Raw genomic sequence first — 27,351 nt, forward strand, 5'->3', positions numbered from 1 at the left:
AGCTCCATTTCGATGTGAGCTGAGGGCCTTGGAGGAGAACCGGAACCCCGTGAGCTGGGGTTGGGGACTGAGGGCACATTGGGCCATCCCCCTGCAGGTGTGCTTGCACCAGGAAACACTCTTCCCTTTTTTCCAGCCCACATCATAAAAACATAAGCAGCAACTTAGTGGAACTAGAAGAAACTCCACAGTTAGACTGGCCCTTTGTGGAAAGCCAGTAGGTGCCAAAGTTTAACCCTATGGTGCACTTCTGGTAACGCCTCCACCTGCCTTCGGTCTTTGTTTTGCTTAGCACAAAGTTTGAGTGTAAGGGAGGGTGTGAAACTGCCAGGGAGCATGAAAGACTGCAAGATACCTAGTGTGGAATAGAAAAATAAGTCATTTACATTATTATGCATGATTATTTTATTTCAATTTTGCTTCTTTCCAAAAATAATTAAGGGACATCATAACCAGCAGTAGACACATGAGGGGTTTTGAAGTTTGAGGCTCCAAAGAAAACTGGATCTCTTGTGGCAGATGCCTTACAAGCAAAGTCAGAAAGAGCCTCTAGTCTTGACAACTCTTGGCTTCAGGGTGAATTCCTCATAAACGTTCAGGGCCCCAGTCTGACTCAGTACATGTTGAAGTCAGTATTAAAACTATAAGTAGATTAAAAGGAATGAAGATAGGGTAAAATGAGTAGGCTTTTAAACATTCCCTCCCTCCCCACCCCCAGAACAACACTGGAAAAGTTGCATCAGGCAAGAAGCATCCTTTCCCTTTTACTGATGGGAAACTGAGGCAGGAGAAGACTAAGTCACTTGTCCAAAGTTACTAAGGCAACTTGTGGTAGCACCAAGGAAACTCTATTTCTCCATTGTCCTAGTTTAGTACCTTTCCTGTTCACTGTTCACCTCTGTCTTCACCTGACCCAATGCAACCAGAAGCATCATGAAAAGCATGGCTGAAATACTCTAGCGTAGGATGGATCGAGCACCACAGTCCCTAGGAGCTTATGAGCAGTTTGAGTCAGTTCTGGTTGCTGTAGTTTATGATTTCCCTAGTCTACCAAAGCTCAGCAAAGCAATCAAGATCATGCTAAAGATTTTAAAGCATTAAAAACCACAAGATCAGGTCTTTGGAAATACAGCAAGTGTCTGATCAGTTCAAGTCCTGCTTTGGACTGCAGTCACGATCAGACGCTGCACTGAATTGTCCCCCCTGCATATCACAAACCACATGACCTTGGCACAGCATCACCCAAGGGGGAGGAGGGTCTTCAGTCTTGTGATGTTAATCACTGTTGTAGGGGTTTCTTGAGGAAGATACCCAAGTGTCTACATGCTGGTGTACATCTTAGGTGGTGCTTCGGGCTTCAGCGGTCATTCTCCGAAATTTCTGCAGGTAAACAATGATGAAGATAACCAAGATACCCTGGAGGAAAAGGAAGATGAAGAGACAGAGCTGAGAGAGGAGAGCCAGGCTGCAGTACCAGTGTTGGCATGTGGAGATGATCTCGTCTTCTGTCAGATAGGCAATGATCCGGTCCTGCAGGTGAGCTGGGGAGGCACATCTCACATCCCTGTATAAGGTCCGGTTCTGCTGCCACTGGAGCCAGGAGCGCAAGTAGAGGATGTCACAGTTGCATTCCCAAGGGTTGCCCTGCAGGTAGACTACCTGGAGGCTCTTTAGGTTGTCAAAGAGCCCACTGGGAATAGAAGTGAGCCTGTTGTAACCAAGGTGGATAATTTCAGCCGAAGGGCGGAAAGCAACTGGTAGTTTTTCTACAGTTAGGTCTTTTGATGTGCAGTCGATAATGTTGGTGGCACACTTGCATGGCACAGGGCATGTCGGTATCACAAGTGGGAGGAAGCCAAGGAGGGACAAGAAGAGAATTCCACCGTTCATTTTCACCTGCAAACACTCCCCTGGTGAGACTGGATGAGGTGGAGACCAGGCAAGTAGACAGCACACACTCTAGGACTGACACCACAGTCCAGGTATTTCGTTGGTTTGTTCTGAGGATGAGTCTCTAAAGTTGAGTGAATTTGGTGTCCTTCACAGGAGATGTGAGAGCTGTGAAAAGAAGAGTTTTAAAAGAGGTGTTGTGCAAATTCTTGGTTTCTCATTATGGGAGAGGGAATGTTCCTAGTCTTCCAACCCTGGATTTGAGGTGGGATATGAACAGATGGCTACTGGGAGGCTTAGCTGCAGCCATCAAATTCATCTTCACTAGTCCTCAGAAGCGTAAAAGAGCTGCTTGTATTTTCAGCATTACTGGAGGCGCATTACTAGGGTGGCCACGAAAATTTATCTCAAGGAATCAAAAATTAGAATATGAAACTGCTCATGCCTTATCATAGCTCTGAATTACATCTGTAACCAGAGCTTTGTTCATGCAAACTGTAAGAGGAGATTCAGAAATAAATTTACTGTTACAAGTGAAAAATAGCCTTTCCTGTTTTGAAAAGAAGTGATAAACAGTCCTTGGCCAGCAGACAGGTGCTGACCACTGAGGGTGGGGGTCAGTGGAGTTTTCCATACTAGAACATTGCTCCAGCAGGTGAATAATCTCCTTCTGGAGCTGTGACTGTGCTGGAAGACATGGGTCAATGAGCTCTCTTTGTATTGCAGTCTCATGCCACCGCTGAACACATGAGCTGCCACAACTTCTTTCGGAACACATACCTGCAAGAAGGCAGTGCTTTTCTGTGTAATCTGTCAACCAAATGAAAAGAAAAAAAAAAAAAGAGCAGAAAGTAGCTTTGTTGACTTACCAGAGTAGTTCAATCCTTGCTTTCTTGCTGGCTTTACAACACAAGAGGAAGGTCTTAAGGCAGACCAGCCAGTGCAAGAGTGTTTGCAGCTGCATAGCTGAGCTCCCAGATAATCCCTTTGCAGCTGGCTGGCAAGATAAGGGTCAGGCTCATCCTGGGGACACCTCCCACACAAGTTTGCTGCATGTCACCGGAAGCTGAGGCTTCACTGAGCAAGTCTTCCAAGAAATGGGAGCTGACACTGCTCACAAGAACATGATTCTGGGCCCACATGCTCAGTCCAACAGAAACATCGCAAAGTCTCAATTGCAAAGTAGTAATTCAAAACATTTCAACCTGCAAGGTGATGTTACTGGTTTGTACCACACTGCCCGAGCACTGTGACCTTTGGTTTCCCATCTCATCAGGAAGACTATATTTGGCAGAGTAGTGAGACCTAGCACTTAGCAGTGTGCTGACCCTGAAGTTTCCCTTGAAGCAGTGACACAAATCTACTCCTAAGTAGCAGTGGAAGATCTGCTGAAAGAAATGGACTTCCAGTGACCACACTGGTGTCAACAGTTGAGCCAAGGAGAAAGATCCTCCAGATACTTGCATCCTCTCATGATTTTTACAGGGCTAAAATAAAACTCCTGGCATTTCACTGTCTACATCAAAATAAACTAGTTAGATTCACAGGAAGGATGACAGACTGGGAAAGATAGTGCTCCAAGGGACTGCTCTTTTGACAACCAAGTGAGTCGGCAGCTCTCAACTGACCACATCCTTTATTCAGAAGTTGCATTACACAAAGACTTGAACAGGAAAGTCCAAGGATCAAAACTATACTTAGGTAGAATCTTTTCTTCTCAAAGCCATTGCACCTTCACAGGCATTTTTCTGCCATCAGCCTGACTCCAGGCATTGGCTATGCTCCTTAGGATAAGGCCACCAGAATTACACTGTGAAACTGTTGCCCCACCGGGGCCAACTCTTCATTACCTTGTACTGTGCACATTGTACAGAGCACAAATGATGAATGCCCTGAATGTGCTGATGTTAAGAGAATTTAGGGTGTGAAGAACAGCAGAATTTGGCCCTAACTAAGGGAAAATCTCTGATGCTCTAAACAAAACAATTAAGCTTTAAATTTCTAGAAAGTTGGAGCAGATCCTTCCAGTTGTTTCACTGTGGCAGGCAGACAGAGTGGGAAAGAGACCTTAGGCCAACAAACGAACCCAGTTTTTCCTGCAGGACCTGCCTTCCACTTGGGAGCAGCTTGACTACTGCAGGGTAAGTTTGCTCAGCAAACTTACCTCGTCTCATGCATTTGGCGCTACTATTATTCACAGCTAGGTGTTCAGGCCAGGTGTGGCATGGAGCTGATCTACAGCCAGGCCCATTCTGGCTCTGCAAGCAGCATAGACTCAGCAATGCTCCTCTGGCTACTTACAAAATGGATTTCCTGGGACTGGATCCTGCCCAGCTGCCCACTGCTGATTTACACAACTCTCCTAGGGGAAGCTAAAAGATAGAAGAACCTCAAGATCACCACGTCTAGCTTCTGACATGAACAGGCCAGAAATCCCATGCTGGAACCCCTGCCTGGAGCCTGCTCTGACAGAAATAGATAAAAGGAGAAACAGTGTCAGTTTTGATCTCTCCTGCCCATAATGTATCACCAATGCTGTTCAAGGGAACTGAAAATTAAACAGAAAGAGGTTGCTTTTTTGAATGTATTTATTTCACTGATCAATTCAGGTAGTAAACATTAATAATAATAATAACAATAATCATTTAATAAAATGGATATGTTTTAAAAGGTTTCATTTTTCTTTGTTCACAATGACAAAATGTTCCAACAGAAATTTACAAAAAAAAAAAAATTATAATAACCCAACAGATGGACAGGAAACAAAGAGCTAGGAATGGAGCAGGGGATGAGGAAGTCGCATGGCAGGAGCAAGCCAGTGTTAAAGCACAGCGGAGTTTGTGAGGAGGAGCAGGGAACGCCATCGCAGAGCACGAAGAGTGGGACCCGTCCTTCTCTGGGGGGAGGCATGCAGGGTGGCAGCGAGGACTGCACAGGCAGGACCAGCACAGCAGCGGCACATAAGGAGTTCATGCCACAGCTCCATCCCCAGTCAGGCACAAGGTCCAAGATGTATCAACAGCCCCAGCTGCAGCCTGGGAGAGCTCTGAGGAGCGGGACACCACCCCTGCATCGACTCACTCAGCAGGGAAAAGCTTGGCAGAGGCGTGGGAATGTGCCTGGGGGTGCAGGGGTCTGGTATGAGGCTGTGGAGGGTTTTGTGAGGGGAGGTGTTAAATTACTTTTCTATCCACACTTCTCACTGCCAGAGCCAAATGGCCAAGCTACATTTGTTCAGGCGTCTCTTCTCCGCCTACTGTGCAGCTCAATGCAGCAGTACAAAACACTCCTCCTTTAATAAACAGATGCCACCTTCCAGGCCAGAGTCTAAATCCCTGGTACTCCCCAAAGTCAGTCTCTAATCCCTTTCCAGGCAGCCCCCAAACTCTGGTGCTCTGGGCAGGGAACCTCCTACATGGAGACGTGATTGCAGCAGCACCACAGCCCCTCTGTAGAAGCTGTCTCTCTGGTGCCTCACTCCTGTGCATTTTTTAATAAGTGCAACTTGAACCATCTTTGCCAGCTGGTAGCCAAAGGCTTCAGCTCTCTGTAGTTGTCAGACTTGTGACTATTGACTTGATGTAGGCGCCATGTACACTGAGCTGATGGAATCTTCCTCACCCGGAGGGACAGGGGCCAAATCACCCTCAGCAATGCTGCCTGTACCCTGTGCTCTCACCAGCACACAGCACTTCCACACACAGCCCAGGATAGAAGCTGTCAGCTCCTCTACATCCATGCTAAAGGGTAAAGGTCTCCTTTATCTTCTAGGAATTAATCTGTTCAAAAGAGGAACATCTCCAGCTAGACAGGGCTCATTTGCAACAGAACATCCTCCTCATAGACAAGACCAGTGTAAGAAAAGAAGGGGACAGGTACTGCAAAGTGTTTCCCATTATGCTAGCATGGATAAAGCTGAGAACTCAGCAGTCCTCCTGCTTTGGACAGCAGCAAACCAGCTCCAGAAAACCTGGAAGAAGCTCCTGTTTCAGGCTACTCCACTGCTCAAGTAAGCACATCGCACAAAGAAAGGTTTATTTCCTCCTTAAGCACCTTGGTCCTGCATGTTAATGAAGACAAGCTGAACCCTTCCCCTCTCCTAGGCTGGCACTGCCACTGTCACTTATGAGCCCAATATAGGGGAGAATGAAAGAAAAAACCCAACATTGTTATACACTGCTCTTGCTCAGCTTGCACATTTCTGCCAAGGGGCTTCCACCCTCACTTTGTCTTTCCACACTGTGCCAGGGTCTCTCACCTGCCCCTACAGCCCATGTTCTGGCTAAGCAGAGGCTCTGTACTGTGAATAACTGGAACCAGCCAACCTACTCACCACCTGGACAAGCCCTTGTAAGGACTCTAAAGCCCCATGGGGGAATCAGACAAACACAGCACCTAATAACAGAATTTAGGGCCTGGCTATTCCTGGCCAACACTATGCTTCCTACCCAGGGAGATCTACTGGGGAGAGCCAGAGATGGAGGAGCAGATACAAAAGGGAAAGGGGACAGAGGAATCGGGCTGGGAGCCAGAGAAGCGAAGGGCCCAGCCCATGGCAGCACTCCCTGGAGGCAAAGGGAAAAGCCAAGTGTCCTCCCTCCAACAGCCCTGATTCCCTGTGAGCACAGCAGTGTTGCTGGTGAAGCCTGCCCTGTCAGGCACATCACGCTCTGGGGCTCTGCTCTGGCTGTACTAAAGTTAAAAATACTGCAGGAAGCAAGAACAGGATAGAAGTTGCTGCCCAAAGACTGCTCTTATCTCTGCCCAGCAGATCCACCAGCCTTCCCAGCAGGAAGAGCCTCAGAGCGGGGAGGTGGAGAAGAGCCTTCTCAGGGGAAGGGCAGGGGAGCAAGTGACAAGTCTGCTGGGCTGGACTCAGCCCCATGCAGTGACACTCCTGCACCTGCCATGCTGACCCAAGCCCCGCCTGGACAGGCGGCTTGCAGATCTCTGGTACAAGCCTACAAAAACTGTCCCTTTCCCCAGGAGAAGCTCAGAGCCAGAGAAGTGCTTGTGGGACTGCAAAGCCTTGGGGGTAGGGCACAGCTCTGCATTTGGGTTGGATTGCAGCCCTAGGGTTTCTATCCCCTCCAAAGCAGTCCCGCCCAAGCACTCTGGCTGCCACTGATCTTTTCAGAGCAGACGCTGGAGACACACTGCAGCTGGATGACCAGAGCTAAACCCTGAGATACCCTCACCCAGCTACTGCAGGGCCCTGGGGTTCCTCTACCAGCACCACCAGCCTGCTGTGGGAGGAAGCCATGGCTGGGAAGGGGCTCACTCCCATCATCTCCTCCTTGCAGGCAACAGTCAACAACTCATCCTCTCTGCCAGAAAGACATAACTGAGAGCAGTAGAAGACATTTTCTTCTAACTGACCTCAAGAGACTCAATCCCTTGCTGCTCAGTGCAAAGATCCTGGAGTTTCTTGATAGGAAAAACAAAACCAACCAACCAAACAAAAAACCCAGAAAAACCCAGGCAGAAAACCAGGCAACCATCAGGACCCCTGAGCAGGTCAGTGCACAGAGAAACTCTCAGCCCCAGCTCTCTGGGCCAGAGCTGGCCCCAGGCTGAGGAGCCTGATCAGCGCAGGTCAAACTCACAGGAGGGTACGGCTGCCTTTACAATGCTTGTGCTGGCCCCAGACAAGGGGAATGGGGAGGGGGGCACAGCACCTCGGTTGGGAGTAAACATTTACGTGCATTGACACAGATAGTCTTCAAGTTCGTACACCAGAGAAACCAGGACTTTAAATATCAGAGCATTCCCAAACAAGAGATTAGTACATGGGAAAGGGAGATCTTTTTCTTTTCTTTTTTTCTTTTTTAGGATGCCTTAGGGTCTTCCCAGGCTATTTTCTTTAAAAAAAAAAAAAAAGAAAAAAAGAAAAGAAAAGAAAGAATAATTATTAAAAAAGAAATACACATCAGTAAACTGTTAAGTGAACAGCCTCCTCCACGATCCAGCTGACCACAAAGCCAGCACTGCTGCTAATAAATTAGAGGGTGCGGGTGCAGCTCTTGCCCACAAGTCTCTATACAACAGGAAACCTTTTCTAAACATCCACAGCTCTTGCCAGGCCTCAGATGGTCACTGGGGGATTCCCTCTGCCCTCTGAGTACCTGTTTCTCACTGATCCTGCATCTGCTGCTGCATCTTCTGCAGCATCTCTTGCATCCGCCGTAACTGCATGAGACAGAGAAGAAATAGTCAAAAAGGGATCTGCTGTGGCCAGGAGCTGGTGATCTGCACTGGGATCAGTCCCTGAGAGCTGACAAAGGGATCCCTCAGAGAGCATTAACTACTGCCTGAGCACAGAGGCATCTGTATCTGGGGTGGAATGGACCCACGTTTCCCTGACAGAGGAAGCCGCAGCTTTCACACCCTGTCCTCTGCACCAGGAGCCCATGATGGTGGGGGGCAGGAGTAGGAAGCCCCAGGACAGCCTCTATAGGGCAATCCTGGAGAAACTCCTCAGATTCCAGCTCCAACGCCAAGGAGGCCTAGGCAGAAATAGGTCTCACCTCCTCATCCTTCATTTTGATCAGCTTCTCTGTCTCAGTGTCCGGTGTTGGGAGAGGCAGGATAGGAATCGGGCTTTCTATCCTGTTGTCCTGAGTCAGCTTGCTAGAGAGATGGAGAGAGGGGAGAAGCGGAGTCAGTCGTGGTTCAGGCTGGCTGACTTTGGTGGCTGTCACTCACAATGGCAGACCCGCCAGCAACACGGCAGCATGACCCAGCTGGGTGGAAGGGATGTGGGGCAATCTAGCCTGGAGGTGTGGGATGCACTTAGATGCAGAATGAGACCAAAGTCAATAAAAGTTTTCAAAATAGAAGCTTGTGGGTAGCTAATAGAGAAAGTCCAAGTCAGGCTTACACTGAGAGCAAACACAGAAAGGGCTGATGTTTCTGACCATCTTTTGTAACTGCATTGGCAAGCTTAGCAGAGACATTTACAGACAATTTATCTGGTCTCCTTTGTCTCATCTGTGCACATGCCTACACATATACATGGCACCAACACAAACAATCAGCATCCCTAAGTCACCACATACTCACCATGGTCCTTTTTTTTCCAGGAAGATAAAACCAGGGGAGCAGTTTAATAACTGCAAGTCTGATAACAAAGCCTGTCATATTCAGGAGGTGGGAGATATGAGACACAACAGGCACAGCACAGCAGCACTGTGATGAGCGCTGGGGCTGCACATGAGTGCAGGCAGGGGACAGAGGAAGGAGGTAATTTTCTTCCAAAACTCAGAGGAGCTCTCAGCAGGTAAGGAGGAGGTGGTGGTGGCCAAAGACACCCAGGCTGAAACTGGAAATTCAAGATGCCACTTGCAGGCATTCACCACTTGGAGTCATCGTTGGCTCATTATTGAGTCAATTCCAGCCTTGGAGCTTGGGATCTCCTCCCAAAACATCTCTAGAGAAGGACCCTTAACCCACTGCTAGAAACGGCCACGCTCACTAGACTTGTTCACTGGCAGGGAACTAGCCATGGCGTGAGAAACGGTACCAAACTTAAGCTTTCCCTAAGCTGAGCAACTGCTTTTTCATCATGCTTTTCTTTTAATAGATACATAGCCTACCTAAATAGCAGCTGTGACACTTCTCACAGATCTCTAGCATTTAACATAGTTATTTTGGGACTCCATAATCTCACTGTTGAAAAAGACTGGCTCGTCTGCTATGCAAAAATACTGAGATACACTGTGTGTGAACAGAATGTACCAACCTGCACGTTTGCACACATGCACGACTGTTCCTTGGTGAAGTGCAGCCATTTCTGCTCTGCAACGTGGCAGCACAGAGCTACTCCACCAGTTCAGGCAGGAAGTGAAGGGGATGGTTTACAACAGATGAGCCAAGACCTACTTAAGCCTAAAATATGTCACCAGTATTTCAGTCATGGAAGGGAGAAGGAAAAAAAGGTTTCAAATGAGAAGCCCATGAGTGTTCTCTCTTCTATTTTCTGATCATTGTGACTAAAACCATAGAAAATCAAATGCAATGGGAAGACAACGGAGAAATATCTTTGGGGATATGTTGAGTCTTGCTAATTGCCTGGGCTCTGTTGTCTAAGAAACAGCAGCATCCCAAGGGTCATGCTGTCATTTGGACAGAACTGCAGACTGCCTTCCTCTTTGGCAATACACACAGCCATCACCCACCAGAGAGATGGTTTATCCCCTGTTTCATTGGGCTGGATGTATTTCACCCAGTTCTAGGAACAGCTCTTCAAAAGAATCCCCAGGCCTATTTCCCAAGATCTGCATGGGGAATCCTCAGACAGGAACATGGATTCTCAGAAGCATCCCCACCATGGGTTCAGGCTATGGGAGACATGTCTGGATTTGCTATTTTACTTCTCAGTACCATTCCCCAGGCTGCAGCCCAGCATGTCCTCAGCAGACCCACAGCCTCCTGACCGACGAGCCGTTCTGAGAGCAACCCCAGCTCTGTAGAGAGTGAGACATCCCTGCCACCTCCAACAGAAGAGATGAGGACCCACCTGGTCATCTGCTGGATGCACTGAGCTCTGTAGTTCTCATAGTGGACATCGCAAGTGACATCCTTCAGGTCGTGCATGTGTGTCCGGATCAGCATGTTCCGCAGCTTCACAAAGTCGCAGTGTGCCTGGTTTTCCACTGTGAAAGCAACAACAGGAGAGTGCTTGGATGTCACACCTCACCAGCCCTCTCCAGGGAGCCCCTTCTCACCTCCCAAAACCCAGGCTGGGTTAAAACCTCCCCCCGGCTCCTTCCTCATCCTCCCCAGCCACTGCCTGGGGCTCTCCTGGCCCTGGCACAGTCCTTGATGATGCTCTGCGCTTCTCAACGCTGAGGCCAGGCTGCTGAAGTCACTGTGTTCCCAGGAATTTTTCTGGGTAAAAGGATTAATTAAGCACATATAGCAGAGCCCTGAAAGAGGATGCCATTCCCAGGTACATGGGATGTCACTGTTATAACCACAGTGAACAGTCAGTGCTGGAGGCAAACTGCTTGTCTCCTCAGAATTTAGGACTGATCAAAAAATGTCACGGTAGGCATAATCAGCCCCTGAGGGGCAAAACCATGAGCAGGCAATGGTCTGGAGAGCTGAAAGAGCTGCTGTTACCACAGGGAGCCAGGCTCCAGGCAGTGCTGCGGGACTCTGCAGGGAAGCATTGTGCCTGCTGTGGCCATTTCCATTTACCTCTCTGCGGGACTGAGGGAAGCCGGCTATGTCAGGCCCAGGGTTTCACAAAGTTGATCCCACTGCCAAAATGCCACCCTGACAGGCACAGCCTCCTCTGGAGCCAGCGAGAGATCAGAGCCAGCAGCTGGGCAGCCCAAGCAGCCAGCACCAACCCACAAGTGCACACACAAGCTTTTGGGATCTAAAGCTGCAAGACCTTAAAGCAATGCACCAGCACAGGGGAGTGAGCAACAGCAGCAAAAGTCATTCCAGGGTTATTCTGCCTACGGGCTTTATGAAATTTCTCCCTTTAGAAAGGAAGAAAGTTAAGAGAGAAACACATTATGTATCAGCATAGCCTCCAGCCCAACTCCAGCACATACAGGAGCGGCAGCAGATGAGGGAGTGCAGGAGAGTTTATGATTCAGTTTGGCTGAGGGCAATGGCTTCTCCCCACAAACTAAACTGGCAATGCCCAGTCTCCCCCTTAATAAGAAGCCACAGACGGTCCCAGTGCCTCCGTCTCTACCCTACCTTGTCCCCTGCCACGTGCGAGGGGCAGTCAGTCACGGCTGTGCAGAGGTGAGCTCTCCCTGCTGTCCCTCTTCCAAGTGCCTGCCTGTCCCTCCGCCGTCCCTGCCTGCCCCTCGCTCACAGTGCTGGTTCCCAGGCACCATGCTTACCTTCCACAATGCCCCAGGGGTAGAGCCGTCCACGGACTCGCTGGCCTTTCGCCTCCACCACAGTGTTACTGCCAATGACGGCAAAGGGAGCGCTCTCCTGGAATGAGAGGCATCGCTGAGCCCAGCTCAGCACGGGGCTGCCCACGGATCCCTCCTCCAAGGGCCAAGCTCAGGTGGAGTGGAACAGGAGGAGGAAGGTGCTGGTAGGAAAGGCACAGGGACATCCACATGTGCCACACAGCACAGAACACCACAACCCAGTTGCAGAGAAAAGCCTAAGGCACTGGGATCTGCAGACAGCCTAATTCCCAGCCTGACCTTCTCAGTTGTCCTGAGGGAAGCTGTGTCTCTGTAGGTGCCTGCACCCCTTCTTTGAGGGGAAGCTCTACAAGGAAGCCAGAGCAGAGAGGCTGGGACACCAAGCAAGTGGGACAATGTAGGCCAAGAGCTTGTCCAGGCAGGGATGTACAGGCTGTGCTCCTTTCTGCTCAGAAGGGAGTCAAAGCCCATTGTACCTCTCTGACAGGAGAAACGAGGCCATACTGCATGCACACACAGGGCTGGCTCAGCTTGGGACAGGGTCAGGCCTGGGCTGCTGGGGCCTCCAGACAGGCCTGTATGATCATGTTGTCTCCCCCCATGCAGCTAAATGTGTCACAGTGGTGCCTTATCACTCACAAATCACTCCTCCTTGCTGATGGCATCACTCAAATAGGTGCTTACAAATGCTGTACAACCCAGCCTTTGTCTTAAACATACAGGCTGGGGTAGACCAAGGAAAGATTGACACTGCCTGGTGGGAGAGCAGAAGTGCCATGTCTTCATGCCACACTTGACTTCACGGCATCAGCAAGGACATCAGCACTTTCTCCAGGCCACCTACCATGTGACCCAGTGCAGGCTGTCCCCTGGGTATCAGTAGCACAGGCCTTTGGCACACATAGGGCAGCTCTGGCTCCTTCTGGAGCAACTGACACACCCATGAGCCTGACTTCCAAGTCCCCTGCTGAGCAGGTTCCTTACCTTCAGCTCTCTGTCTTGCTGCTTGAATTCCTCATCTTCATCAGAGTCACACTCAGGAAACTGGTACACTTTAATGCCAAATTTGTCAATCTCTTCACGGATCTGTGTCCATGCAAGACAAAATCAAAAGGATGCAACACTGAACAATACAGAAATGCTGGGTTTATTCCCTGTTTGTGCTACCATGGGTTTGCTATAGCCTACAGATGGCGAAAGGATTTGATGTTTCTTCTAGAGCTGGCCCCTCTGCAAACACCACTTCCCTTCTCACAGCAGAGCACTGCTGCAATTAGATTTGCAGGTACTCTGTGTGTGTATATATATATATATACAGACCACATACATATATCTATATATATATATCTCCCCTCCCTCCTCAGCCCACTCCTGTCATCACATCAGGTAAAGAAAGAGCATCTTACCCTCTCTTTTAGTTTCCGGATCTCAGAGGGGATCAGGCAGTCGGCTTTGGCAATCAGAGGCACGATGTTGACCTTCTCATGCAGAGCCTTCATGAACTCAACATCCACAGGCCTCAGCCTGCAGCAGGGATGAGGAGGGACATGGTTAGCAAGGACACACTGGGCAGCTCTCCCTCCACGAAAAGGACAGCACCACCATAAGAACCTGCGACAGCACTGGGACAGCCCTCAGCCAGGGCTGTATTTTCAGGAAAACTGTCTCAGATTTTAGCTGCTTAATGTCTCACAGACACAAGCTGGGTATTTTCTCCCTTGCAGGCCAAACACTGCCCAGGCTACAGCCCGGGGCCTCCCTCCAGCTGTCCTCTGCTGCAGGCAGCCAACACAGCTCCTCTGGCTGCTTCAGGCTAGGCTGGCACACGAGCCAGCAAGGGGCAGGGACTGAAGGCAGCTTAAAACTCCCCTTCCTACCCACCGGTCAGGCTTAGCTAGATAGGAAGATACAATGTGTGGCATTATTTCTCCTGATTTCCAAAAGAGTCTGTAAGGCCTGAGGGAGATCTACTCTGCCTGAGCACAGGCAGTCTGTTGTGCCAGCGAGGGAGGTGGTGTGATGCTCAGCCGAGGGAGAGCATCCAGACAGCTCTTCTCCTGTGCCAACAGCCCTGCCAATGTACAAGCTGCTATAAGGCAATCCTGGGGCACAAGGGTCTTCCCTCGAGACTGAGTCACACCCCAGCCCTGGAGTGGGGGCTCTCACCCGTGCCCGAAGGGCGAGATGAAGTAGAGGCAGCAATGCACTCGGTTGTCCTGGATGTTCTTCCGGTTCAGGCCGCTCTCATCACGGAAATACTGTTCAAACTGCTGGTCGATGTAGTCAGTGATGGGCTTCCAGCTGGGAAGGGCAATTCAATCAAAACAAAATCATGTGTTTAACAGAACAGTGTCTCCTAGGGACTATGAGGCAGCATCATCCCCTTCCTGCTGCCAGACCCCCTTCCTGTGAAGCACCACAGAAAACAGGCATGGCCAAGGACTAGGAGGAAGGCAGCGGTGGCCTGCTCACCACTCAGTGTTGTTAACAGCATCTCCAAAGCCTGGTGTGTCCACTATGGTCAGCTTGAGCTTGACACCCTTCTCCTCAATGTCCACCGTGTGCTTGACGATCTCCACTGTCTGGTTGATTCTCTCTTTGAACAGGAATACATGAGTTAAAGCCACGCAGTAACACTGGGGATCCCCACTCACACCCACGACAAGCTGGCTCTCTCCTTATCACTGAGCACAGGGAGTAACATGGGTTTGAAAAAACCCTAATCATCCACTAAGGAGCCTCAGGGGAGTGGTACTGTGGGAGGCCAGCAGCAGGCAGGCAGACTCTGAGAAGATACACAAACCTCTGAAGTGCTCATAGCCCAGCTGTTCCGAACATTTTGTCCAGTCACTTGGGAAGGGGAATCCCTACCACATCCAGCACCCAAGAACAAATGACAAATTTCAACATTTCAAAGGGCTAGTGCTGCTCTGCAGCCTCATCTTCCCTTTGTAGGACAGAGGAGCCCTACAGCCAAACCCTTTTTGCTCAAATACTAGTGCCTCTGCAGCCAGCAAAGGAGAGCAGAGCAACAAACAACAGGGCTGGGATCCAGCCAAGCCTGTAGCTGCTGCTGAAGCAAGGAACCAAAGCACTAGCCCTTAGGACAGTCTAGATCTGTGGGCACAAGAACCGTTCACCCCGCTTTGTCCCCAACTTACCCTCTGCATTGAGGAGCTTTCTGTCTTTGTAGAGATCTGTCAGGAACAGGCTATTCACCAGCGTGGATTTGCCCAGACCCGACTCTCCTAATTGACAGAGCGCAAAGGGGAGGAGGGAAAAGCAAGTAACATGACCCACTAATTGACTTACAAATGAAACTCTGAACAAGGCTTTGAATCCTGAGCCAGAGGAAGTGAGAGAGACGAGCTGTCAGAAGCTGTTTATTGGCATTACATTTTTTCCATCAGTGGGAGGACTTTTGCTGCAAGATGTCTCAATCCTTGTACAAATGTGATCTTCCCAGCTCCTCCATCCTCCCTCTCCTTCCTTTCCCTCAGTCCCTGGCTGGCCCTGCCTTCACCACCCAGACCAGCCACAAGTTGGAGAAGCTTGTTCCAGTGGGTTACGAGTAGTCAGGAGGGGCCCAGTCCTCCTCAGGGAACTGTCTGACTGCAACACAGGCTGGGGAGCAAAGCAAGGTCTGAGACAAGGACCAGAACAGAGCGAGGGGAGGATCCAGGCACTGAGGGAGTACCTAAGGGAAGTGAGGACAGCTGGTCCCCTTCACACACCCACCATGTGGCCCAGCCACCTCCATCCATGGGCAGTCTCACCTGCGACCATCAGGGTGAAGTCGAAACCTTTCTTCACGGATTTCCGGTGGACCTGGTTCGGCAGAGTGGCAAAGCCCACGTACTGCTTCTCATGGTCCTGCAGGGCAGAGGTGGATGGGAGCAGGTCAGGGTGTGCCACCTCTCCTGCTTGAGCCTTACACAGCAACAGAGGTAGACTCAAAAAGCCCCTGAGGCAGAGCCAAGGGTCAGAAGAGAGGTCAGTCCCTGCCCTGGCAGTGGTGTTAGGCAGGGCACGCACCTCCTCTAGGCTCAGGGATTCCTGCCCTTCCTGCAGGTGGGCACGGAGGCCACCTCCTCCCAGCCACAGCTCGGCTGCTCTCACCAGCCAACACGGCAGTTGACAGCAGCCTCCCAGCATGGAGAGCACAAGGGAAAGGGCACATCATGCCATTCCCACCAGAGAGCACATCTGGGGCTGCTATGACACACAACCTTCCTAACTTTGATTTTCCTGCACAGTCACAGGCTCCCTTCACAGCAGGGTCACCAAATGTCACCTTTCCCCAGGTCTTTCAGAGTAATTTCTACATGTCTCCCTTCAGAGGCGCATGTGGTACATGATGGAGAGCTCTCTGTAATTAGCACCCCAGGGCTTGTGGTATCCAGAGCCATGTCTAGAGGAAGGTGCGGTGGCTTGGCTTCTGCTTGACCTGAGAGGGGATTATTTCTTGCTGTGTCACAGCCACCCCTGGCTGAGTAAGGAAATCCTGAGCAATCTCTACTGTTATTTCTGAAGAGATGACAGTTCAAGGAGCGTGGGAAGATGCAGAATATTGATAACACAGGTGAGATGCTTTTGGTGAGGGTATTACATATAGTATTACCAGAGTGTTACCTACTGCCTAAGCACCCCCCAGACGCAGCCCCCCCCATCACTGAGCACTCTCGTACAGGATGAAAGCTGCGTCACCCCACAAGCATGGCACACGGTCCGTACAAGCACACTAAGTGCACACAAGGAGTGACATGACCAGTGGTGTGTTTCACAAGCACACAGTGTGCCTCCCGCAGTCAGGAGCAAACACATAGCCTGCGCTGCACCCCAGGGCCACACACCCTGCTCGTGCAGGGTACGTCCCAAAAGGTGAACACGGCTCATCTACAGGATTCAGAGACCTGCTCCAGGTACTGCCCCTAGGCTGGGCTCAGCACATGGTCTGGTGCTCACAGCTCAGGCAGCTGTGGGTAACTGTGGACTACACAGCCCGGCCACTCCATCCATTCAGCCTCCACCTGAGCACCACTGCTCTTCCACAGCCCACATCCCCACAGCAGTGCATTCCCAGGCCCCACTGCAGAGGGAGGGTGTGCACGGACCCTGGCAAACACCTCCCTTCTCACATACTTTCCAAGCTAGACCCAAGGGGAAGCAGCCGTTCACAAATGCCTGAGCTAGAGACATCATAGATTCCGCTTTTCAACATCACTTAAAATAAACATACCCCTGGGATTCACACCACAGGCAAATCCACGGAGCCAGGAGTTCCTCAAAGCAAGCCCCAGATCCCACCCAGCCATGGATGCTTTCAGGCATACGGCTGTCCTCACCCCACGGCTCTCTGGCACTGGTTCTCCAGGCACAGCAGGGACAACCTCTGTTCCTAAATTTAACTATCTCCATTCCTGGGGCACACATTCAAAGAAACACAAATTACAATCCAGTGTGTTGAGCTTAGGGCAATGCTGACTCGCACCTATTTCCATACTGCAAGTGGGCAATGCAGTCCTCTACAGCCTCTGGCTGCATGCCCACACGTGTGAGCATCCTCGGGCATCATCAGCCCTTGGGCATCCCCTGGTATGGACATGCAGCAGGGAGGACACAGAGTCTTCTCCTCCCAGTTTATGGCTGTTCTGGAGCTGCCCACTCAGATGGGACAGACGTGGCTGACGGCCATCGTGGCCCGAGGACTCTGTTCTTTAGCACGGTCACTGCCTTATAGAAATTTAGGTTTGGTTTGGGTCTCAGACTTGGTCACTTAAGCCTTAAAAGACAGAGTGACTGTGCGCTCTGGTCTCCCTCACCTCACCCCCTTGCTAACATGGCTGAAGTAATGCCGTTTCACCACCCCACAGTCCAGAAAGGCAAGAAAGGACAGAACAAATGAAATTAGAGAAGTGGGGAGAATTAGAGTGCCCAAAGCACTCCACTGGCAGCTCTAATGGCTGAGCTAAAAGGCAGTGGGATCCCAAAGCAGCCGTGCAGCAGTGAGACGCCAGGGTGAAAAGTGATGGCTCTGATGAGCTGCACGTGGCAAAGCAATGCCTGCCTGGGAACACTGCGAACTGTCACCCAAAAGGCTCAGGAAAGGGTAAACACAAGGTGTGCAAAACAGCGTTCGAAATGTGATAATGGCAAGATCAAGAAAACAAGAAAAGAAAGGCTGTTTCCAGCCTGTGTCCCTCAGTGCCAGGGCTGCCTCCCAGCCGCTTTGCTTCCCAGTAAAACACATCCATGAACACAACCAAAGTGCACATGTAACAGCCCGTACAAGGACCAGTGTTGCTCAGCGAGCAGCACAAATATACAACATCCTTCCCCTTGCACTCCTCATACAGCCAAGCTTTGGGTTGGAGCAGGAAGAGACCTGCCCCAGTCTTTACCAGACTTTGGAAAGACAATGATCACCTGCTCTCTCTAATGACCTGATATGTTAAATAGTACTAGTAACATGCTAATAAAAACTGTAGCTGAGGCTTGGGGTGTGTTTCTCATATTTTCTTTGGTTTTTAACATAGATGACTACAGGCTGACAATGGAGACACAGGGGAGATGAGCTCTGGTGCAACTCCACTCAGCCAAGTGTAACAGGCTGAACCTGATCTCTTGTTTCTGTTGTGTCCAACCAAGAATGTGTGGATTTACTGTATCTTCAGTTACTTCCCCATAGCTCAGTGGAATCACGACATTTGAAATGAGCAAATCCTGGCTGATGCAGGACATGACTCATGTGGTCATTTCCCTCGCAGTAAGGAAGGTCAGTGCTGAGGGCAATACCAAGAGAAGAGCTTCCCTTGCAGTGGGAGGCAGCCAGAGTCACAAGGGGAAAGGGCCCGTCCCCAGCCATGCCTCCCTCTGACCAGCCATGGACACACTGCAGAGCCCTGCCAGGAGCCAGTGGCCAGCAAGTCTGCCAAGGGTGAAGGCAAGAGATGCAGAGGAAAAGTGTGGGGAGGGATCCCTTTCTTCTAACAGCCTTCTCTCAGGAGCAACAGCATGGTCCCTGCACCACAGCCAGCCTAGACCCACAGTTCCTCATCTTGGCTTTGAGACACCCCAGCCATGTTCAGGCACCTTGAGAGGCCTGTGCCACCATCTCTGCCAGTGTGCCAACATCAACACCGCACTTAAGGAGCCCAAGTAGCCTCCTGAGCCTGCTGCTGCCTTGCTCAAAGCTCTACACCACTCACCATCTTTGTTAGGACCCAACACGGACGCTATCTGCAGAGCAACTACGCACGGGACGGAGAGTGCTGAAAGGGGCAAAGAGGGCTGGGAGGGCTACCGAAGGAGGCAGGTAGCTTTCTGGGTTGTGAAAAGCTAAAATCCATTAATTAGATGAGAGACTTGGACTGGGTGAGTTCCTCAAGGCATCACAGCCCCCTCCGCATGCTCCTGAGCCTTGTGAGCCAGCTCCCATCAAGCTGACACAAGCCAGGACAACCGGCTGCTGCACTGCGCTTCCTCGCCAGCCCCAGCTGTTGGGGAAGGGCCCCAGCCAGCTGGGCCAGTGGCACTCTGGCACGAGGAGCCCCTCTCCCCACTGCCTCCTCCACGTGCTGCCTTTGTTCCTGCTGGCGTGCCGGTCCCACACACCTGGGAACGTGCCCAACACACCGCAGCAGAGGCCACCAAGAGATGTGGCCAACCTTTGGGGCCCTGTTACAAACCAAAGCACCCCAGGCCAAGCAAGACACATCTGTACCCTCCCTCAGCACACACTCGCTGGTTCACCAGACATCACTGCAACACACCATGTCAGGGGTAGAAACATTCTGAATCTGTTGCACAGAAGAGAAGTCATCCCCAGCACCAATGTGTCTGCAGGGCTGCTGGTACCTCCAAGGCAGGGTACACAGCACAGCCTCCATCAGTCCTGTCCTTCCTGATTCCCTCCTCACCTCTTTGGTGGATGTGCTGTTTAAATCAATCCAGATCTCATGTGACTTCACCATTCAGCCTGGGGATAAATGGGGCCTTGCTGGGTACATTCAAAAGGGCTAAAATAAACATGGTGGGACCACAGAAAATTTGAAGAATAGCCCTTAACCCAGGTCTGGAGCAAACCCCAGAAACGTCAGAGTTTGTGCTGGGATCCTAATGCCCCTGCCTCCACTTCTTCAGGGGGGGCCCTCCTGGTGTTACAGCCTACAGCACAAGGCACCAGCTCCCTCCCGGGCAGCCCTTCCTCCAGCCATTCCCGTCTGGCCGCCACATCTGCGTCTGCAGGAACCAGCACAGCACAGCCCCAGAGAGGAGGCCGACCCTTCGCTTTCTTTCATTGCCAGAAAGCTGCATAAATTCATAACACAAACAGTCCCCAGGGCATCTCCCTTGTACATCTGCTGCCCTGGGCCTGGGGCTGAGCACAGGAGTATCAGCAAAAGCACTCGCCCACCAGCATTTGCTACAGCAGAAGGAAAACCAGCTCGCAAAGCACAGCATTAACATGATAACACAAACCAGACTGTGTTTGGGCACACACGCAGCGCTAACTCCTGCCCTGAGCCCCGCCAAGCACACACACGCCATTCAGACAGGGAATCACTGCATCAAATAACCACACAAAAATATGTCACGCATCTCCCAGCTGTCCAACACACCCCTCGGCCCTGCGCCTGCAGGGGCTGCTCCCCTCCTTTCTGTCCCCGCCATCTCTCCCCTACCAGCGTCTTTCCGCTCCTCTGCTCCTCAGAGGTCTCATCTTGTGCTGCACACATCTTCTCGGGCACCATCCTCCCCCCTCCTGTCCCTGCTGCTCCCTGGCTCACACAGTGCTATAAATACATCCCCGTACCTTCAGCTTGGCCGGGTGGCTTCGCTGTGCCTGCGTCCGGGGAGAAAGCAGCCGCTCCACTAACCGCTCCTGAATAATGATTGAATCCATAACCGCGGCCGGCAGGACGGACAAGCCACCGTGGGCCAAGAAAAAAAAACCCAACCCATGTGTTCCCTCCCAGCCTTCGCTAAATCCATGCGGCAGCCCCCCCGCCTACGCATGCACACACACGCAGGGCTGGCTCAGCTTGCCTCAGCGTGGCGGCCCGGCGAGGCAAGGCGAGGAGGAGAGGCGAGGAGAGGCGAGGAGAAGTGAGGAGAAGTGAGGAGAAGCGAGGAGGCTCCCATGGCAGCTGCCCGGGATTTCCTGCCTCCGCCTGTACTGCGGGAGGAGCCTGCCAGCAAGGACAAAAGCCACCGTGGCCGCTGACCAGAGCCAATGTCTCTTGCTCTGCCAGTGTCCCATAGAGAGTTTCCGCACATACTGGATGCTGTCCCAGCCATGAGTCTGACTCCTTCTGTCAGATGGAGGATTTCTTAGATACCCTGACTGATGCAGCCGAGACAAAGGTTCGCTGCAAGGAAACCTGCTCTCAGCAAAAATGTGCTGCTTCTGGCTGTGTGTGTGAAGGTCTAAAACATCCAGAAAGCTCCCAAAAAGCAGGGTCCAAACTTAGCCCCCAGATCCTAGTCCTGGTTGACGTGGATCTGCCTCCACATGGTGCAGGTCCATCTGCTGTCTAGTCAGGGCTCTATTGCAGCCTCATCTCTGAATCCAATTGGAATAGCAGCTGATGTATTCTGGAACCTTATAGCAACCATTTACGCTATGGTTGCTATAACATTTCAAAATAAAGAAGTATCTGTGTATTTGTTAAGCATAAAAACCCAGCCCAGCAACAGCCTAGCATGCAGAGAAAAGTCATTCAGACCTCAAGTTTGGGTTCTGAACCTACATACTGGACCTGCTTCACAGCTCTTCTAATGCAGCCATAGAAACTGAACGGAAATTTATTTGAAACGGATAAAAGGTGATAATTTCATATTATCACATGATTCCAGAAACTGGAAGGTTAATATCACAGCATGTATAATAAAGTCACACAAGATGGCAACACTGGTGGTGCTGGAGGAACCTGCCACTTGCCACGCGGGTTCCTAGGCAGCTTTCTGCTCGCAAATGGGGAAGGACACAGACTGCAGCCATGCTCCTGCCTTGCTCCCAGTCAGAGCTCCTGTTGCTTCTCTGGGAACTGCAGGTCTCCAGCAGTGGCTCCACAGAGCACCTGACCAGCAGGGCCTCTGCTGGTCACCCTTGGGCCACAACCCAGGGCCTCCATCACACATGCCAAGTGTGGCTGACACCAGGTTCTGCTATAAGGTGCCAAGTTACTGCCAGGTCTCCAGTGACCTGAAGTCTGGGGGCAGCTGTGAGAGTGGAAAGGTCTTAGAAACACATCACATGCTGAAAAAAATAGAAGGAAAATGAGGAACAGTGTTTTACCTATGCTGCCATCCTGCAAGCTCAGGGAAGGCAACCTCAGAAGTTGCAGGCACGAGGTCCTAAAGGCTGAGAAAAATAAATGGAGGAGAACTGGGAAACACTCCCAGAGCAGGAAAATTCCCACCATACAGTGCTGTCATACCGCATGCACAAAGACCTTTTCCAAACCACCCACTCTGCCAGCAGCATCCTTAAATTACACCCACTGGGTTTTGTTCCCTATTGTTTCTGCACGTAACAGTCAAGCGGAAGGCTTGGACTGTGATCCAGGTGTGGCAGGAATTGTCACCTCTGAGAACACATCCCCATTCTGCCTCTGCTTTGCAGCACTGCTCCATTCCTCAGGGAGCCAATAAGCCTACAACGGCCTCCCAGCCCAGTGGTAGGCCAGGCCATGCTCATGACACTTTTTTTTTCCCTCCTAGATTCACAATACCTAACCCTTGCTTTCCTGACCGGAGGACTCCACCACCAGGGTCTGCAGCTTGTGCATGACTGAGGAGCAATGAAGGTACCACACTGTCTGCACTGGGCAGCAAGAACAATGGCTTGCGGCACACCAAAGATGTATCCAAACTTACTTTACATAACACAGAGGTTTCACCAGTCCTTCCACACCATGAACCACAATAGCTGCAAGCAAACCCTCTCCAACCCCCACTAATTCTCATGGCTTGGTAAACCCTTGTCTGAGAACCACAGGCCACATGGCCACCAACCACAAGCGTCTTCCCAAGGCGCACGGAGACATGTTGTGTCCCCACGAGCCCACTGCACCAAATCAGAGCATTCTTCTGAGCTGGGATCACAGATGAAGTCAACCATGATTTGGTTGCAACAAAACCACAGTGTTGTTGATGGCCCCAGGAGCCATGCTGACAGTGCAGAGAGGAACAAGGAGCTACTGTCTCCTGAGTGCCTTGAGCTCTCAAACATCACACATGCTCTCAAGACTGGCAGCCAGGGAGGAATTCCAGCCAGAAGGCCATGCCTGGGAACACAAAAAGCAGATTAAGAAAAGACACCCAGAAGGGTAGGTCTTGGCTACAGAGAACATCTTAAGGCTGAGTGCCCATGGCTTTCAACATGTTGAAGGAGGGTCGACTGGTCCCAGACTCAGCCTCCTCCGCCTCTCCTAGAGATGCTCATCTTTGTTCCTCTCCTGCCCAGAGTCACCAAACCAGAAATGATGGGCCAAGAAAGGACACATTTGTGTCCCTCCGATGTACTGCATGACACACCCAGAGCTGCTGGCTCAGGTTGGTCTGTGTGTAAACTTCCCAAAGACAGCCAAGCCAATCTTATTTTGCTCCTGGCCTTTGTGACTGCACCCCTCTCTTTTCACACAGCCCCTGGAAATGCCCAGTGTAAACCCTGGCCTGCTCCTCCAACAAGAAATCTGATGTACAACATCCTTAAGAGAGGAAAAATAGCACACAGGACATCTCACATGCGGTGTGCAGCAGAGCTCAGCAGGGAAACACACTTCTTTGCCCTTTCAATATCTAGAGCAAAACCAAAGTGTTTTCTTCCACTGGCTTGTGGGCCACATGCACCTCTAACCTCCCCTCCAGGCAGGTGCTAGCAGCAGCAGCAGCTCAGGGTGAAGCTGACAGCAGAATCCAGGTTTCTGACTGTCAGAGCAGAGCTCTGCCTGGTCCCAACCTGCCAAACACTCAGCAAGGGAGACACAGGCTTGAGGTGCACCAAGTCCATCCCACCTCATGGACCAGCTTTTCTTTGTCAAACTGTGACAACAAAAGAGAAAGCCAGAAAAATCATCAGTGAGCCTGGCACCTTCGCGTTGCTGCTGTGTTGACCATTTGCTCACTAATAACAGGGCCTTGGCAGAGCCAAATCACGTGCCCACCCTTCTACAACATCTCCTTTGGCTCGCTGAAGCCAGCTTGGGGCCAGCGTAGCCTCAAGGGCTGCTCTGGGTGGGGGACGCAGCACGTGTGGGTAGTGCCCTAGCAGCGACAGAGCAAAATTTTACTTTTCCCTTTGTTAGAGGGGATTTCTAGCCTGCAGTGCTGAAGATGGGCTCTGAAAAGAGGAGAGAAAACACATTATCTCATGTTTTTACATGTAAACTCACAGACGGCAAAATTCCCCACCAGGCAGCTGGCTGGAGAGTAGAAATGCTCCCTGAGAGCAGCGGATCAGCCTCACAAGGGCAGGCGGGGGCAAACTCCCACGCTGTGCTGCACTCCACACCACCAGCCGGGGGAACAAAGAACTAGGAGCCATGCTTCACCCACAGCGCTAATTGAAGGCAGACACAGGGCTGTGCTATCGTACAGTCATCAGAGCTGGAAGCAATACACCCATTTAAGAAAACCACCCAGCACTCAGGACCTGGCAGCAGCGACAGGCAGAGACCAGCCACACAGAGCTCAGCATGGTGGGTACAGGCGGCTGCAAATGCAACAAGCGAGGAGCAGAAAAGATGCGAGGTTGAGTGAGGAGACACCAGCACAGATGAGAGATGGGGATGCGGGCAGGGAGAGGAAATTCTGTCCTCAGCTAAACTAACACCATTCTGGCCAGGTTCCAGCCACAACAACCACAGCACCACTCACCTTCCTCCCGGCAGCCCCCAGCTCCCCTCAAAGCAGGGCTTCCACCTCAGCAGCCTCCACACTCAGCCCTTTGCATGCTCTTAGCTGTGAGGCTCAGGCCTCCTGGACTGCCCAGAGGGATGCAGACTGGGGGGTCACCACCCTGATGCAGCTGTGACATCTGTCAGACAGGGGCACGGACACATCTTTTGACCTCTCAGCAATACACTGTCAGTACTGACGGTGACGTGATCTCACTGTAAGCCCAAGTCTTTTGGCTCCTCTGCTCTGCTGCTACGAGTAGCAAAGATAATATGAATGGGAGCTCGATCCAGAGGTCCAGGTGTGGAGAGCTCTTCCCTCACATCAACCAGAGCATCCAGGGGAGGGAGCACAGTGCAGGGAGGCAGGACCCCAGCCAGCTCAGAGGAGAGGTCCCCCACCTGTGGGGGAGCTGGTTTCTGGCAGAGATGCTATGGCCTAAGGACCATAGTGTTCAGGCTCCAACCTTGGTGAGCAGCCAGAAGCATGTCATGGAAGGAAAATCTTCAGCCTGGTCCAGACAGATGCTCTTCAGCAGCACAGAGCCAGGCAATAGGATCCCATCAGGGATGTACTCAGCCAGCCTGGCCTGCTCAGAGAGCTGGTGAAGCTGTGTATCCATGGCTTGGCAGGCTCAGAACAGTCATGTCGTAACAGCATTTATGTTTTTTCCTCTGAAGCAGACAAAGCTATTTTCAGAATTTCCCACAGAAGGGAAATTTGTTTTCTGGCTGTTTTCTACCAGGATGGGAAGGGCAGTTCCAGAGGAGCCATTTGCTCAAGTCAAACAGGAGCAGCAGCAGGCACCACACCCATCCCCACCTTGAACCAGGGCAATGGAGGCTGAGGAGGCAGGTGCCTTCCCTGAAGGTGCACAGCTGGGAACCTCCACGGCTCAGTTCTCACCTTCTCCTCCTGCTGCCTCCTCTCCCACTACGTGGAAAGTCAGTGCTGACTTCAGACAGATAAATCTCATGGGTATCACAAGGTTTGGACTCTGCTGCTTCATCACCAGCAGAGCTGCACACTCATCCTGAGGTTCCAGCCGACCTGACCCAAGAGAAAATGCCTTGCTGATCTAAACTCTGATGATTAATTTAACCTTGAACTTGCAAGCAAGGCTCTATGTAAGTGGTTACTGGGAGCATCAGAGCCCTGTCACTTCAACCAGGCTTCATCCTTTGATGCTCATGGAAAAGAAAGGTACCAGACCAGAAATGCAGAAATTCCAAAGCACAGGATTAATCTCCTGTACGTACAAGTCCCACAAGAACAATCAACACAGCAATCAGATCTCCTGTCTTTTACCTACCCCACGGGTCAAGCTTTAATTTCCGCTCAAGGATCACTGCTACTTTGTCCACATAATCCCTCCAGAAATCTATCAAATTCCATTTTAAAGGTATCTGTGCTCCCTGCTTCCACTTGAAGTACCTCACGATTCCCAAGAGGCACTGTGTGACTCACACGATGCCTCCAATCCAAGCTCTAAAAAAGGACCAAGGACCATAAATTGCCTCCTGCTTGTTTACACTCGTGATTCCCTCTGCAGCAAACTCCCGGTTCTTGTCACACCCAGCTCCTCTGCTCATCATTTAGGATAATCTGCAAAATGTAACACACTGGGCAGATGTGGAGCTGGCTGGAATTCTTCCGCAGCAGCACAGGAGGAGCCACTTCCACCCAGATCTTCCCTGCTGCGGTACCGACATGTTCCACGCGAGGGAGATGCTGGCCCGCAGACGAGCGGGTCCCGCGTGGGGACGGGGCTGCGCCCGGTGTCGCAACAGGGAGCTCCCACGGCGGCTTCCCCTTACCAGGGCCCGACAGAAATCAATTTGCTGATCAAAGCTGCAACCCTCGTTGCTTCCGCCTCACGCAGGGTCGCAGGCACTGGCACCTCCAATTGCGAACGCATTCAAAACTTCAGCAAAGGACAAGGGCTTCCAAATTTAGCCTGTTCAGACAGGAGGTGAAACCAGGCGGCACAGGAAGGTCTGCAGCAGTCTCTCAGCACTACTTGCTGCTCATCTTTCCCTCTGCTTCATCCTCCAGCTCTGCAGCACAAACCAGGCTTAAATAGATTCCCTGCCTCTCAGCTCAAAGCCACAGCTGGGAAAACCAGAGAAAGGCAGAGCAGAGCCCTGCCAGCCCTGGGAAGCTGGGAACAGGAACACTTGGGAGACAAACAGGTACACACTGCTCCATGGCACGGAAGCTGGCTGGGCTGGGAGCTGCTTGGTGGAAGAGGGTGGAAAATTATGGTGATTCATCCTCCAAAATGGAAGGGCACTGCTTCTCCAGCTCTCAGGTTCTCCATCCAAATGACAAGAGCATCAGCGGTTTTGGAAGCTCTTGATGCACATTAACATACATGAACAGAAAAAGGTTGGGGACAGGATCCTACAGAAGGTCCACTTTAAAGTTATAGGTAGTGGTCCCAATCCTGCGATCCTTACTCACCGAGTAGTCCCTTTGAAATAGAGACGACTGCTCACGTGAGTAAGGGATGCAGGATCAGGCCTGTCTACCAAAGAGGCTGAATCCTGAGCTGGAGAGGACATCACGGCCTCTGAGCATCGCGAGACACTCACGCCTGGTCCAGCAGGGGCTAGTCCAAGGACATCGCCGGGGAAGACAGTCCAGGCTGGGG

At 51.3% G+C, this 27,351-nt stretch overlaps 2 protein-coding genes across 4 annotated transcripts in view; both read right to left on the bottom strand.

Moving 5' to 3' along the window:
• Positions 1-381: 381 nt before the first annotated feature.
• GP1BB (glycoprotein Ib platelet subunit beta) lies at positions 382-4,320 on the bottom strand. The gene is made up of 2 exons (XM_074843830.1): positions 2,760-4,320; positions 382-2,058 (listed from the first exon to the last, which is right to left on the bottom strand). The coding sequence occupies exon 2, from the start codon at positions 1,888-1,890 to the stop codon at positions 1,339-1,341; it is 552 nt and encodes a 183-aa protein (XP_074699931.1). The 5' UTR covers positions 1,891-2,058; positions 2,760-4,320; the 3' UTR covers positions 382-1,338.
• A 140-nt stretch (positions 4,321-4,460) lies between these two features.
• Positions 4,461-27,351, bottom strand: part of SEPTIN5 (septin 5) — a 60,677-nt gene continuing 37,786 nt past the window's right edge. For 2 of the 3 annotated variants that reach the window (XM_074843824.1, XM_074843825.1), the window contains exons 2-11: positions 15,572-15,668; positions 14,957-15,043; positions 14,268-14,391; positions 13,962-14,096; positions 13,202-13,319; positions 12,780-12,881; positions 11,757-11,853; positions 10,409-10,544; positions 8,418-8,520; positions 4,461-8,079 (exon numbers count right to left, since the gene is read on the bottom strand). In XM_074843824.1, coding sequence (XP_074699925.1) covers positions 8,023-8,079; positions 8,418-8,520; positions 10,409-10,544; positions 11,757-11,853; positions 12,780-12,881; positions 13,202-13,319; positions 13,962-14,096; positions 14,268-14,391; positions 14,957-15,043; positions 15,572-15,668 — 1,056 coding nt within the window. In that variant the 3' untranslated portion in view covers positions 4,461-8,022. Of the gene's footprint in view, positions 8,080-8,417; positions 8,521-10,408; positions 10,545-11,756; positions 11,854-12,779; positions 12,882-13,201; positions 13,320-13,961; positions 14,097-14,267; positions 14,392-14,956; positions 15,044-15,571; positions 15,669-20,610; positions 20,737-27,351 lie in introns of those variants that run through there. The other variant, XM_074843823.1, reaches the window with a different exon arrangement.

This window comes from Strix aluco, chromosome 18 (genome assembly GCF_031877795.1).
Source record: "Strix aluco isolate bStrAlu1 chromosome 18, bStrAlu1.hap1, whole genome shotgun sequence".
NCBI classification, from domain to species: domain Eukaryota; kingdom Metazoa; phylum Chordata; class Aves; order Strigiformes; family Strigidae; genus Strix; species Strix aluco.